This window comes from Onychomys torridus, chromosome 18 (assembly GCF_903995425.1).
Source record: "Onychomys torridus chromosome 18, mOncTor1.1, whole genome shotgun sequence".
Classification (NCBI taxonomy): Eukaryota; Metazoa; Chordata; class Mammalia; order Rodentia; family Cricetidae; genus Onychomys; species Onychomys torridus.
The window spans coordinates 58027506-58042640 of record NC_050460.1 but is presented as its reverse complement, the minus strand read 5'-3'; the positions used below and the strand labels follow the sequence as shown (position 1 = coordinate 58042640).

The 15135-nt window shown below is 44.2% G+C and overlaps 1 protein-coding gene across 1 annotated transcript in view; it reads right to left on the bottom strand.

Moving 5' to 3' along the window:
- Window positions 1-5193: 5193 nt before the first annotated feature.
- Window positions 5194-15135, bottom strand: part of LOC118569516 (minichromosome maintenance complex component 3 associated protein) — a 52713-nt gene continuing 42771 nt past the window's right edge. The window contains 4 exon segments of the mRNA XM_036167350.1: window positions 5194-5484; window positions 9061-9217; window positions 10972-11175; window positions 14211-14340. Coding sequence (XP_036023243.1) covers window positions 5326-5484; window positions 9061-9217; window positions 10972-11175; window positions 14211-14340 — 650 coding nt within the window. The 3' untranslated portion in view covers window positions 5194-5325.

Sequence of the window (15135 nt, the reverse complement as noted above, 5' to 3'; positions counted from 1 at the left end):
ACTTAACCTCAGCCAATTTCTGTTCATCTGTATGTTACCACGTTTTCCATGGCTTTACCTGTGTGCCATTACATGCTGCTCCATAGATGGCAGGCTGGCATCTCCTGACTCAGCCTTCCTCTTCCCAGAATTCTCCTTGTCTGCTTATTCCACCTATACTTCCTGCCTTGCTACTGGCCAATCAGCATTTTATTAAACCAGTGTATGAAAGCATTATCCCACAACAACAATCATAAGAAAGAAATGTTTGTCTCAACTTGTACCACTTTTAGCTTATTCTATAAAGTAAGTACATAAGACTCTGAAGTTTGGGACCTGAACAACTAGGTATAGAGTGAGCTTCCCTTGACAAGGAAGGCAATGTCTATGTTACCTCCTTAGCCGTATGAAGACTGGGAGAGCTTTGATGGCTGACAAAGATCCCAGAACCTAAGGATTTCAAGATAGGCCAAGGGAAAGGGCCTCAACTGTGTGTAGAAGTAAGAAAAGATGGGAGGAGCCAGTGTTGTGTACGAAAATAGGTAAGGTTTGTTTGGAAATGTCAACTTTTACAGTGGGGATATGATATGACAAATATTAGCCATCCAGGTGGAAGGGTTCTGTAGACTGTCATTCAGAAAAGAGAGCAAGTCTAGAGAGAGGAATGGTGTCATTTGGAATCGTGAGATGGGATAAGATCAACTAGAAACCCACTAGAGATGCCCTAGGGAGAACCCTGAGGTACCGATCTTTTCTAGTCTGTCAAGGAGGAAAATTGAGGGAATGAGGCAAGGAAGCCGAGTGAAGACCTGATTGTATTGAAGTTCTGAAGGGATTATAAAATGAAGTTGATGGGAGTGGTTGATGAGCTGTAGGAAAATCATCAGTGACTGGGAGCTATCTTAGGAGACACAGAGAAAAATCTAATGACAGGGAAAAGAAATTTCTAGTTAAAAGCACCAGGCTGGATGTAGATGTTGACCTCTATTTCCTATCCACATCCTAGTCAAAAGACAAAGACATAAAAACCCACAACAAAAGTGGGAAGGAACAGGCAAGATAGGCAAGGAGCTGGAGGGGAGGGAACGAAGGGTGGGTTTAATCCAAACTCAGTATATGCATGTATGAAGTTCTCAATTTTAGAAAAGATTGTAAAGTCAAAGAGAAAAAATATAAAGGCCAGAAACAGATGGAGGAGTGACTGATTCAGCAAACCATAAACATAGGTAAAGCCAACAAGAAAATGACAGTTCTTGCCAGTGAAGCCAGGAAGTACAGAAACTGGGAGGCAAGGTGAAAAACCTGCCAGGGTGGAAACCTGAACAGCCAAGTAAAGAGCAGATAAGAACTGGGCCTGGGGTTGGGGATTTAGCTCAGTGGTAGAGCGCTTGCCTAGCAAGCATAAGGCCCTGGGTTTGATCCTCAGCTAAAAAAAAAAAAAAAAAAAAAAAAAAATTGGGGGCTGGAGAGATGGCTCAGAGGTTAAGAGCACTGACTGCTCTTCCAGAGGTCCTGAGTTCAATTCCCAGCAACCACATGGTGGCTCACAACCATCTGTAATAAGATCTGATGCCCTCTTCTGGCCTGCAGTCATACATGCTGTATACATAATAAATAAATGAATAAATCTTAAAAAAAAAAAAAAAAAAAGAACTGGGCATGAAGCATAGGTAGGTGTCACAAAAAGCAGAGGGATTGGAAGTCTACACTTGTAGGGGAATCCGGTCCTCCCTCTCACATTCCAACAGATAGCTTGAGACAGGTGTAAAAATTTCTCTGGGGCAACTGGGCATGCTGGTACTTCCAGCACTTCAGAGGCTAAGGTAGGAGAATTGTAATTTTGTAATTGTAATTTTGACCACCCGGAACTACATAGCAGGACCACCTGAGAGAGGGAGGAGAGACGGAAGAGGGGAGGAAGGAGGGGAGAGAGAGAGGCAAGGGCTGATGAGATAGCTCAGTCGGTAAAGCGCTTGGATCCCTAGCTTGCACACGGAAGCCAGGCAGTGGCACAAGTCTGTAAACCCGATGCTGGAGAGGCAGAAACAAAACTCTTGACCTCTTAGACAGCCAGCCTAAAAGAACTGGCTAGCTCTGGGTCCAGTGACAAACACTATCTAAAAACAAACAGAACAAAAAAAAAACAAACAGAAAACTCAAGGAAGACCCCAGTGTCCGCCTCTGATCCTCATACACATATGGATGCCCACATGTATCCACATAACCACATGCACATAACCACATGAACACATACACACACAAAAAGGAGGAAAAAAGGCCTGCAAGCATTGGTAACTGGGATCTAGGAGAAAACCATCAGCAGACAGACTTTGCTTACTGACCCAGCACTCCATTGTCAGCAGGAGCAGAAGTAAACAGTGCAAAAACACTTCTACCCATGCATGCACATGAAGCCCAACAACCATCACATGTCTGCACCTCAGCCACTCCCTGACTAAACTCCACGAGGAATGTGAAGAAAAAGCTGCCCAGGTGATTCCTCATTTTAAGCTATTATGTTTAGAATAAATTTGTTTAATAGTAGTACAAATAAGAGAAAAAACTAGTAAAGGGCAGGGAGTTGAGAAATTTGAGAATATCGTGAATAAAGGTGTAATACAATATTTTAAATTTTAATTTCATAAATGTATACAATGGATTTTGATCATAATCACCCCTCATGCTGTTCCCCGACTTCTCCAAGTCTACCCACTGCCCCCAGAAGTGATCTTTAAAATGTCAAGAAAGGGCCTGCAAGATGGCTCAGTGGGTAATGGCACTTGGTGTGCAAGCTTGGGTAGAGGAAAGAACCAGCTACACAAAGTTGTCTTCTGACCTCCATGTGCACTCAACTCGGTGGCATGCATGCCTCAAACATGCACAACACACACACACACACACACACACACACACACACACACACACACACACACAGACACGAACATTTTAAAAATAACAGCAAGTCTTTATGGATAAACAATGAATCACTGAGGGGGGGAACTTGATGAGATGGTTCAGTAGGTAAAAGCACTTGCTACACAAACTTGCAGCTTCAGTGTGATCCCTCAAACTCACATGAGGCAGGAAGCAGCGGTGTGCGTCTGTAATGATAATCGGAGCTCAATTCCCAGATCCCATATGGTGGAAGGAGAGAACTGCTCCTGAAAACCGCCCTATGATGTGCTACCATACACAGACGCAAGTCAGAGGGACGACTTGACCCTCACACATGCACTGTAGCACACACTTACCCATACATGTACAAAAAAAAGTTATTAAAATACAAGTTTTAGGGGGTTTTGTTTGTTTGTTTGTTTGAGACAGGGTTTCTCTGTGTAACTTTTGGAGCCTATTCTGGATCTCGCTCTGTAGAGCAGGCTTGCCTGGAACTCACCGAGATCCGCCTGCCTCTGCCTCCCTAGTGCTGGGATTAAAGGCATGCGCCACCACTGCCTGGCAAAAAATAAGTTTTAAAGCCTAAAGATGTAGTGTGTGCTTGGGGAAGAGAGAACTTGCTGGTAGTTTTGATGATGGCGAGAAAAGCTTGCTTCTTAGTGCTTTCTTTCTCAGTGAACTAAACAAGAACCAGGTGTGGTGGCAGGGTCATCATCTATGTAGAGGTTTGAAGAGAACCAGAGACACTAACTACTCTTCTTGAATATAATATTGGGGGCTATAGGATGATAATCTGAAAATGCTTAGTGCACAATTTAAGAAGGGTGAATATTACCAAGTTTACTAATACTTCCTTCCCTTCCTTGCAAATGCCATTTTATGGGAATGGATGTTTTGCATTTATGTAATGCACCACATGCATGGTGCCTGCAGAGGTCAACAGAGGGTGTCAGATGGTTGGGTGCTGGAAACCAAAACCAGGTCTTCTGCAAGAACAATTGTTCCTTTTATTTTCTTCTTCTCTCACAAGTGTTCTTAACTGCCATCTCTTCAACCTCTTCTACATGTTTTGGTTTTTTTTGAGACAGGGTTTCTCTGTGTAACAGCTGTTCTGGGAACTTGCTCTGTAGACCAGGCTGGCCTTGAACTTTGAGATCCACCTGCCTTTGCTTCGTGAGTGCTGGGATTAAAGGTGTATACCCCCACTGCTGGCTTCCATAAGAGCAGGTCACTTCTGCCTAATGTTCTTCCACAACTGAGTCTCATGGCCCTCTGAATATAGTTTGAGCCTGCTGGCCTGTTCCAACTAGCGCCTCTAGGCTTTCATCATGCCCTCTCCTGTATACTACTCTCTCAAAAAACAATCTGCCTGCAACTATGTGTACCTATACACATCTTCCAAGATGTATGTATGTATGTGTCTTAGGGGTTCTATTGCTTTGAAGAGACACTATGACCATGGCAACCCTTATAAAGGAAAATGGGGCCAGCTTTCAATATCAGAAGTTTAGTCCATTATCATCATGTCATGATAGGACACAGTGGTGTGCAAACAGACATAGCGCTGGAGAAGCAGCTAAAATTCTACATCTTGACTCTCAGGAACAGGAAGTAGTCTAAAATAGTGGGTGTGGCGTGAACATATATGAGACCTCAAAGCCCACCCACAATGACACACTCCCTCCAACAAGATCATACCTACTCTGACAAAGCAACACCTCCTAGTAATGCCACTCCCTTTGGGGGCCGTTTTCTTTCAAACCACCACAGTGCGTGTGTGTGTATATATCTGTTGGTTCTCCTGATGATCAGAGTTGACCTTGTCCCTAAATTTCTGATGTCTAGTCTATCAGGGACAGCGACTTTACTAAGAGAATTAATCATCGATTACAAATAGTACAAGCAGTCAATGGATTACCAAGGGAGGGAGAATCCGTTTTCTCCAGGGAGTAGACCTGTAATAGGTTCTCCAATTCCAAATAGTCAGCCCTAAATGCATATATACATATCAGCAACATTAAATGGACTCAGTAAATTGTGTGTGTGTGTGTGTGTATATATATATATATATATAAAAAACACAACAATTATACTAGAACAGGTCATGAATTACAGAGTGTGCAGGAGGAGGGGTAGAAATGATGTAAATACAAAATACTTATACATAAAATTCTCAAAATGTGCTTGTATAGAAAACCAGAAAGTTATAAAAACTTCCTTAGAATATTTCCTGGGGAGTGATAGTCTAATAAGATAAAAAAAAACCCAAATACTATTAAAGACATCACACAGCCTTTCATTCAAAAACTAAGAAGGACCTCAGATGATTCAAATGGTTTATTTGCATAATTAATAATCTCATTTCCGACAGGACACGAAGCATTTGAGCATAACATAATTTGAATAAAAACAAACGAGTATGAAGAAAACAACACTTCTTGTGTCAGATTGCTAAATGTCCACCATGTCCAACAGTGCAGAAAGATGGAGCTCAGAGGCAATTTCCTCTTCCCTTGAACTTCGGATCAGCCTTTCCAGGTACTTCAGCCTTCCAGTTAGAGACATGTCCAGTGCCTCCGAGAACTGCAATTGCTCTCCTGCACCTGCATTCTAGATGAATAAAAAAGAAGCCAAAAGTAGTTATCTGTGAAGACATTACATCTGATTCACGTTTACATCATTGGAGCCTGTTGAACTCAACAGAATCCCCACTTGGTACCTATCCTACATTTTTCTAGCTTCATCTACTACACATAAAGAGCCAGTATTCTATGGACCGATGGGTGAACCAGGCTCCCACCTTGGGACATTTGTTGATTATACATATAATCAATAACACAGTGAAACTTTTATACATTAAATTTTGTAATGATCTGTCAATTTCTTTAGAAAGAATTAGTCAAAGAGTATAAATATTTTTGGGGTGTGTGTGTGGAGTTGAGAAAGGCTTGAATGTAGTTTGGAATAGCCTCAAACTTGCTATGTAGTAGAGGCTGGCCTTGAACTCATGATTTTCCTGCTTCCATCTCCAAAGTGCTGGGGTTACAAGTGTATATCACCATGTCTCACAGTAAGTCAAAGAGAAGGCTACTTTAAAGTATTAACCAAACTTACAAGTGGAAGCAGTACGTTGTCTTAATTTACCTGCCTTCCTTATCAAGAAGCTTCCTAACCCACTCCAGAAACACCTCCCCTGTCCCGCAGCATGTGTCTTCTGTTACACTGCTTCTTCTTCCTTAGCCCCCAAGAGAGACTTTGGAGCCCAGAAGATCTGGCTTTGAAAAACTACTCTAGGGTGTAACTGACTTCTGCGAGCTTACCTTTTTCATTTATTAATTTTCCTTATGAAGAGTTAAGAGCAGAATTGAGTCTGGTCAATGCCAAGGTTCAGAGCTTTGTAGTCCCACAGATAGGAGTTATTGTTCCCTTCTGTGCTGGTTACTTTTAAGCTAATGTTATTATGGAAGAGGGGACCTCAACTGAGAAAATGTCCCTTCAAGACTGGCCTACAAGCAAGCCTGTAGGATATTTTCTTATTTAGTGATTGATGGGGAGGGACCCAGCTCATTGTGGGTCCTGAGTTGTATAAGAAAGCAGGCTGAGTAAGCCATGGAAGCAGCCAGTAAGCAGCTTGCTTCCTCCATGGCCTCTGCTTCAGGTTCCAGGTCCCTGCCCTATTTGAGTTCTTGCACTGACTTCCTTGGATGATGGTCTACAAACTGAAAAGGAAATAAACCCTTTCCTCCCCCACGTTGCTTATGGCCATGGTGTTTTATGACTGCAATAGAAACCCTAATTAAGAAACGAGTTACCAGGCCTTGGGATGTTGCTGTGACAGACCTGACCTTACAGACTTTTGGAGGATTGTGGAAATACTCTGGGCCTTTGTGTCCAGAGTTTAATGAACTGCTTTGGGAACTTAGAAAATAATGCTGAGAGCAGTGCAGATGAAAGCCTGGCTTGGGAAGCTGGAGAGGGAAGTTTGGGAGTCCCGCAAACAGGGTTGTCAGTATCATGTAGCGAAACCTTTGCTTTGCTGGGACAATGGATGCTGGTCAGCTGGGGCTGAAGAATCAGCTGTGATTAGGAAGAGACCAGCTTCACTGAGATGAAATCTTCTGGGAAGTGTTTACTCAGGATCAGCACACAGAAGCTGTGATCCAGAGGGAGCTGAGGCTGCATCTCATGTTGGCAGCTGAACTTGGTAGTATAAGACTCTCCTAGGTTGTACTGTTTAAAGGCATGAAGGGGTCATGAAGAGCAGCTGAGACTTGGCACAGTGAGAGGCCAGGGCAGGCCACTAGTGCTCTCAACCACAGTAAAAGGCCCAGGATTGAAGGGGTCACGGTGAGATAAAGCTTGGTACCATGTGGCAGGGTCAGAGTCCCTAAAGAGAGCCCAAGAGAAGTTGTTTGGTGAAGGAGCAGCCCGGCTGCAGTGGAGACCCAAGCACTGTGGAGCTGACCACCAGGGACAGCAGCAGCTGTGGAGTGGAGCCAGCCTGAGCCTCCAAGACCAGCTGTGTGTGCTGTAGACAGCTGTCTAAGCACTCCAAGGAGCTCAGAAGACTGAGTGAATGCCAGAAGTCTGACAGCAAGCTTACACCGTCAGACTCTGGGTCCACCTGACAATTAGGACCGTGCCCTTAGTCCTCCTCCTTGGAATAAGGAGTATGTAACTTATTTCCTGTTTTATGAGCGCCCATAGTTCAAAGACTTAACTTTCAGAGACTCTGGAATTTGGAAGACTGGATATTTACAGAAACTTTGTATATTTTACAGAGATTCTGAGTATTTTAGAGAGCCTTTGGATAGTTTAGAAACAGAACTTTTAAAGGGTTTAAAAATGATAAAATGTTTTTTGTTTGTTTGGTTTGGTTTTTGTTTGTTTTTATGTTTTGAGACAGGGTTTCTCTGGGTAGTCCTGGCTCTCCTGGAACTCACTCTGTAGACCAGAAATCCACCTGCCTCTGCCTCCCAAGTTCTGGAATTAAAGGTATATGCTACCACCACCTGGCAAGTGTTTACATTGTTAAAGACGGTGAGACTTTTAAATGTTGATATGTTCTATACTATGGTATTAATATTAACATGAAATCTTGGTTGGGGAAAATAAAAGAGCAAAGGCCCTACTTGAATAGTAGTATGTCTGTATCAAGCTGACAAGTGGTCAATTGTGCTGGCTAGTTTTACGTCAACTTAAAACAATCTAGCCAATTTTGGAGGAAGGAACCTCCTCCAAATTGAGAAAATGCCTCCATCACATTGGCCCGCTGTACATTTTCTTGATTGATGCGGGAAGGCCCAACTCACTGTGGGTGGTGCCATCCCTAGGCTGGTAGTCCTAGGTACTTTAAGCAAGCAAGCTGAGCAAACCAGAAGGAGCAAGCTGGTAAGCATCATTTGTACATGGCCTCTGCATCAGTTCCTATCTCCAGGCTCCTGCCGTGACTGCCTCTGCTGATGAACTGCGATGTGGAAGTGAAATAAGGCCTTTCCTCCCAAGTCAAAAGTCCTCTTTTGGTCATGGTGTCTTACCAGCTATAGCAAAGTAGCTAAGACCTGCCTTGGTTATTCTGTTTAATGTACATCATTAGTACGGTTTTGCTCGGTTCTTTCCTTCTTTCTTTCTTTCTTTCTTTCTTTCTTTCTCTCTCTCTCTCTCTCTCTCTCTCTCTCTCTCTCCTTTCTTTCTTCTTCCTTTCTCTCTCTCTCTCTCTCTCTCTCTCTCTCTCTCTCTCTCTCTCTCTCTCTCTCTCTTTCTTTCAGTGAACTATGTAGCCAAGGATGAGCCTGAACTGATCCTCCTGCCTTCAACACTGGCTTTTAGGTAAGCAGTTTATTCAGCATTAGGGAATGAACCCAAGGCTTTCTACGTGTTTGGTAAGCACTACCAATTGAGCTACATTCCTAACCCCCTATTCAGTTTATTGTGTTTAGGTCTACTCTCCATTTATTTCAGAGGTAGGAACTCAGAAATAGTTGGGTCTCAGTAACACTGGCATATCAGTTTTAAAGGTCTAACTTCCATGTGTTAATGCATCACATAATGAATCTAACAGTCTTACTGTGTAGCCCTGACTGGCCTCAGACTCTTGGAGTTCTGGGATTAAAGGTATGGTCCACCGAGGCTGGCACCTTCTCTCAGTCTTCAATTCTGTACATGCCAAGTGCACCCTGTTCTCACCTGAGGACTCCTGGTTGGAGATGTTTTCACGGCAGTCGGAGTTTTGATAGCGTCAGGGGAAGATAGGAGTGTCTGAGGAAGGTAGAGAGGAAGGCGGGTTGACTCTGTGAGGACCCAAGAGTCTTGAGACAACCACTGCTGAAGTTGATCTTCAAACCTGAAACAGCATGAGATCTTAGAATGAGGAACATCAGAGCACAGAAAAGCGAAACCTTAACTGCCGCTCGTTTTACTTTTATTTAACTTACTGCTCTGTGTGTTCATGTATAGATGTGGACATGGATGCCCACGCGGAGGTCAGAGGACAACTGTGTGGAACTTGGGGGTTTATTACAAGATTGACAGTATTTAAGTACTCGTGAAATTATGGAGGAGTGGGTAGGCACATAAGGAGCAAAGATGAAGTCCAGAGAGTAGGTGTGACTGCTAAAGAAGAACAGGAAAATCCCTGAAGGGGCTAGAAACAAGGATGAGAAGCTAGGATGTGACCACTGACGGATTCAAGTGTGCAGGCTACAACAGACAAAAGGGCCACAGCAGTGACTAACACAGCTGTTCTGAATGAGTCTTACTGTTAAAGGAGAAGCCACGTCAGAGAGATGGCCAGTGTGCCCACAGGTTCGTGTGCTGCCGGGCAGGATCTAGTGGGGGAAGGGCGATGTCTCAGGAGTCCTCTTGGTTGAGTGCTGGGAGTAGGCTGGAGGTGAAATCGTAACCCAGGGGAGAGCAGCAGCGGGAGAGGTACAGCAGGGACTCCTAAGTACTCCACTGCTGCTGCAATGTGTGGCAGGCAGTGGTGAGGGGAAAACAACCTTTACAAACTTATTTCTCAGTAAAACCGAGCATCCAGTGAGGACAGAGGAGGAAGGGAGTCAGTTATGCAGAGGAGGGTCTGGTCCAGCTCCTGCCCACCTAGTATGAAAAGATCCACTGAAGCCTCAGGCTCCCCAAGGGCCAAAAGGCAGTAGCCAGCCATGATAGACTAAGCTAAGCAGACTTAGCTACACATATTTCCCTCTAGAAAACTTAACACTGACTTTTAAAATAATAAACAATTAAGCCAATTTCAAGTGATAAAACTTAGAAACATTCTATTCTATCTAAAGCATAGTCATCTTTTAAGAGTTTATTGAAAACCTGGAAGAAGCAGAGGCGAGCTAAGCCACCAGCCAAGGGAAGCCATAGGATATTAAGATAAATTATTTTCAGAGCCAGGTAGTGGTGACACACGCCTTTGATCCCAGCACCTGGGAGGAAAAGGTAGGTAGATCTCTGAGTTCCAGGCCAGCCTGGTCTACAGAGCTCCAGGGCAGCCAGAGCTACACAAAAATCCTGTCTCGGAAAAAAAAAAAAAAAATCAAAACAAAATTATTTCTAATTATGTATAGGGGTGTGTGTGTGTGTGTGTGTGTGTGTGTGTGTGTGTATACATCTGTGAGTATACATGAGTGCTCAGAGAAGTCAGATGTGCCAGATCCCATGGAGCTGGAGTTACAGATCGTTATGAGCCATTTGATGTGGGTGTAGGTACCAAAACTGGGTCTTTTTTGAGACAGGGTTTCTCTGTGGTGTTTTGGTTCCTGTCCGCTCTCGCTTCGTAGCCCAGGCTGGCCTCAAACTCACAGAGATCCACCTGCCTCTGCCTCCCGAGGGCTGGGGTTAAGGCGTGCGCCACACCGCCTGCTGCAGCAGTGACTCTCGGCCTGAGCCATTTCTCTAATTCCAAGCTTTTACTTTACAAATGTCTTCCTCCCTTCCTTTCCTTTTCTGGACTGAAGTCTCGTCACTGTAATAACCCTTGCTGGCCCAGCTGCTCCTCTCTCCCACGGCTGTCTGGACTGACCAGCACCAGCCTTCTTCTCCCTCAGGAAGCGGAAGGAAGGGCACGCATGCACAGGAGGGGACACTCACCTTTTGTTCTCTTCTTTCTCCTCCAGCAGAGTGCTGGACAGACACTGTGCCAGGAGCTCTTCTGCAGAAGCTCCGCGCAACAGATCCTCTGTACTCAGCGCCCCTTCTCGGCCACTCTCTTCGTTTTTCTTCCCTCTATGGTGCACGTGAGGCAGTGGGGTGGAAAAACTGCTTGTAGAAGGATGAAAAGACTTCATCCCCGAACTGAAAGCACAAGGGTGGAGTCCTTCTGGTCAAGACAGATGCAAAGCACACAGACACAGCTGGACAAAAACTCAAGATCCACGTTCTCTATTGGTGGTCTATGCCCAAGTCAGCCCTGTGCCTGCCCTGGACTTCCCTCAAGTCAAGGAGTATGGCAACAAGATGGCAGCTCTGATACTATGGGCTATACCGTGATTCTCACACACATCAAGAGACACTGCTGGCCAGGCATGGTGGCCTGTGCCTTTAATCCCAACACTTGGGAAGCAGAGACAGAGTTCTCTGTGTTCAAAGCCAGCCTGGTCTACATGAGTTCCAGGCCAGCCAGGGTTACATAGTAAGACTATGTCTCCAAAAAAAAAGTCAGAAGACAGACAGAGACAGAGACTACTGGTTTCACAAGTTGCACCATCTAGAGGCACTGGGCTCTTAGAGCTGCTTCAATCCAGGGCTTTGTTTCTTATACCTGTCTGTCTGTCTGCTTGCCTGTCTGTCTCTCTCCTGTGTTTGTGTTTTAAGATTTATTTTATGTATATGTATGTCGGCCTGTGTTGAGTTTATGTATACCACAAGCATGCAGGAGCCCATGGAGACCAGAAGAGAGCATCAAATCCCCAAGAACTGGACTTCCAGGTGATTGCAGATTGTTGTAGAATATTATTTTAACATGTGTTACATTTGTTTAGGCTGTAAAACATTTGTTTAAGATGCAAAGGTGTGTTGCATTCTTTGATGTTGCATTTGTTGTTACTTTGCCTGTCTGAAACACCTGATTGGTCTAATAAAGAGTTGAACAGCCAATAGCAAGGCAGGAGAAAGAATAGGCAGGGCTAGCAGACAGAGAGAATAAACAGAAGGAGAAATCTGGGAGGAAAAGATCAAGGAGCAAGGAGAGGAGGAGAGGAGGACATCAGGGGTCAGGTGCCCAGCTACACAGCCAGCAACAGAAAAAGAAAGAAAGAAAGAAAGAGGGGGGGGAGGAAGAGGGGGAGGAAGAAAGGAAGGAAGGAAGGAAGGAAGAAAGGAAGAAAGGAAGAAAGAAAGAAATTACAGAAACAGAAAAAGGTAAAAGTCCAGAGGCAAAGATAGATGGGATAATTTAAGAAAAGCTGGCTAGAAGTAAACCAAGCAAAGACCAGGCATTCATAAGTAATAATAAGTCTCTGTGTGCATTTATGCGGGAGCTGGGTGGCGGCCCCCAAAGAGTAAAACAACTACAGAGGACCATCATGGGTGCTGGAAATCAAACTGGAGTTCTCCAGAAGAGCAACAAATGCTCTTAACTACTGAGCCATCTCTTCAGCTCCATGGACTAAGGCTACAAGCAGATTTATTTTTTTCTTTTAAAGATTTATTTTTATCTGTACTCAAACACTCAAGTTTGGCCTATGTATGTACATACGTATGTATATATGTGAACTATGTATGTGTGTATGTGCCTGGTACCCAAGGAGTTCAGAAGAGAGCATCAGGTACCCGGAACTGAAGTTATGGGTGGTTGTGAGCCACCATATTAGGGCTGCGAATCGAACCTGGGTCCTCTGCAAGAGCAAGTGTTCTTAACCACTGTTAGTGACAACATGGACAGCACAGGCTGGTTCTGGTTTTCATGTCTAATGTTGCACTGAAGAACACGATTCTGTTGCTGCTACTGCTGCTGCTGCTGCTGCTTTTATTTTACCGGGGTGTTTGTTCGTCAGCTTTATGGTAGGTAGCTGGGTGGTTAGTTTGAACTGTCAGCTTGAAACAATGCAGACTCCTTTGGGAAGAGAGTCTCAGGAAGGACTGTCTAGAACAAGTTGGTCTGTAGACATGTCAGTGGGACTGTCTTGATTCCATCAGTAGCTGTGGGAAGAAGACTCGACCCACCATATTGGGTCGAGCAGCACCACTCCATTGAAGGAGTCAACATGCATGCATTCCTTCTTTGCTCCAGACTGTCACTGGCTGCCTCAGGTTCCTGCTTTGTCTTCCCCAAGTGACAAACTGTAATCTGGACCGGGAAGCTAAGATGACCCCGTTCTCCAAGTCTCTTTTAGTATTTTAGCACAGCAACAGAAAGGAAAGACAGTAGCCTAGTAAGTATCATGGTACACATGTAGACGTCAGAGAACAATTCTGTGGAGTCAGTCCTCTCCTTCCAACTAGAAGCGGACACCAGGGTTCAAACTCAGGGTGCCAGGCTTCAATAGCAAGTACCTTCACCTGCTGAGCATCTATCTGACCCTGAGTTTAAGTTATGAAGTTCACTTTGGGGGCCCGAGAGATGAGCTAGCAGTTGACAGTACTGGATGCTCTTCCAAAGAACCCAGGTTCTATTCCCAGCACCTGCACGTAGGCTTATAACTGTCTGTAGCTTCAGTCCTAGGGAATACAACGGTGGCATGCAAGTGGTGCATTGCCATACATGTAGGCAAAACATCCATATGTACAAAATAAATAAAAAATTTAAAAAACTGAGCAGGGCAGTGGTGACGCACGCCTTTAATCCCAGCACTCGGGAGGCAGAGCCAGGTGGATCTCTGTGAGTTCGAGGCCAGCCTGGTCTACAGAGTGAGGTCCAGGAAAGGCACAAAGCTACAAAGAGAAACCCTGTCTTGAAAAACCAAAAATAAATAAATAAATAAATAAATAAATAAATAATAATAATAATAAAAAAAATTTATTTCAACACTTTCTGAGATAACCACCTGCTTTTCTATTGTAGCAGCAAATTTTATTAACAGATTTCTACTGCTGAAACTGTTTATCCTGGGGCAAAGGCTACTTGGGAATGCATTTGGTGTCTGTTAACTAGGTTTATGAGATGAGAAACTAGCTTTTTTTTCTCCCTTCTCCAATTAGGGTTGACCTGAGTTCCTGATAAATGGAGGGAGGTACCTGTAACTGCTCTAAAATGTGTCCATGCTGTGGGCATGACTTGTGCTTTGCAGAGTTATCAGAACTGGTCCATAACAGGATAGGTTTAGTATTGTCAATGTGGTACAGTCTGGCTTACAACAGTGACAGAAACACACACTGAACATGGACCTCACCGTCGTGGACTCAGCTGTAGTTCCCTCTGTGTCTGCATTCTGGCTTGTTCCCATGACAGCGGAACATTATATTTTCTTAAACAATTTTTGAAAAAATATACACATATCTGACCATCTTCACTCAGCGCCTCTGAGAAAACAGCACAAAAACAGATTTAAAATGTATGCAAATATCCATCGATGTGTATATTCATGCATGCTTGACTGTTCATTCATGCAGACTGTGGAAGGGCTGGGAATAACTCTCAGAGCCAGGGAGCCCCTCTAAGTGATAACCTAGGATGCCTATTTCAGGGAACGGAGTTTATGCTCTCCTAGAACCCTTTTTAAATTTTTTTATTGTTTTTTCTTTGTTTTGTTTTGTTTTGTTTTTTTCAAGACAGGGTTTCTCTGTGTAGCTCTGGCTGTCCTAGAACTCACTCTATAGACCAGGCTGGCCTTAAACTCAAGAGATCTGACTGCCTCTGCCTCCTGAGTGCTGGAATTAAGATGTGTATTACCATGCCTGGCATTGTTTTTGTTTTTTGAGACAAGGTGTCTCTATGTAGTCCTGGACGTCCTGTAACTTGCTATGTAGACCAGGCTAGCCTCAAATTCACAGAGATCCTCCTGAGTGTTGGGATTAAAGACCTGGACCACCATGCCCAGTCAAACCGTAGCTCTTCCCCAAGTCCAGTCCCTGGCAACCACTGCCCTTAAAGAGAAGTGCTAAGTTAGGGGAAGATGGGACACAGGGAGAAGAAAGAGTATCAAGAAAACATCTTTCGGCCAGGGATGGTAATGCATGCCTTTAATCTCTCTACACAGGAGGCAGAAGCAAGTGGATCTAAGTTCAAGGCCAGCCCAGCCTATCTACTTAGTGAGTTCCTAGCTTGTCGGAGCTACCCAGTGAGACCCTATTTAGAAAAAAAGGCAACACAAACTC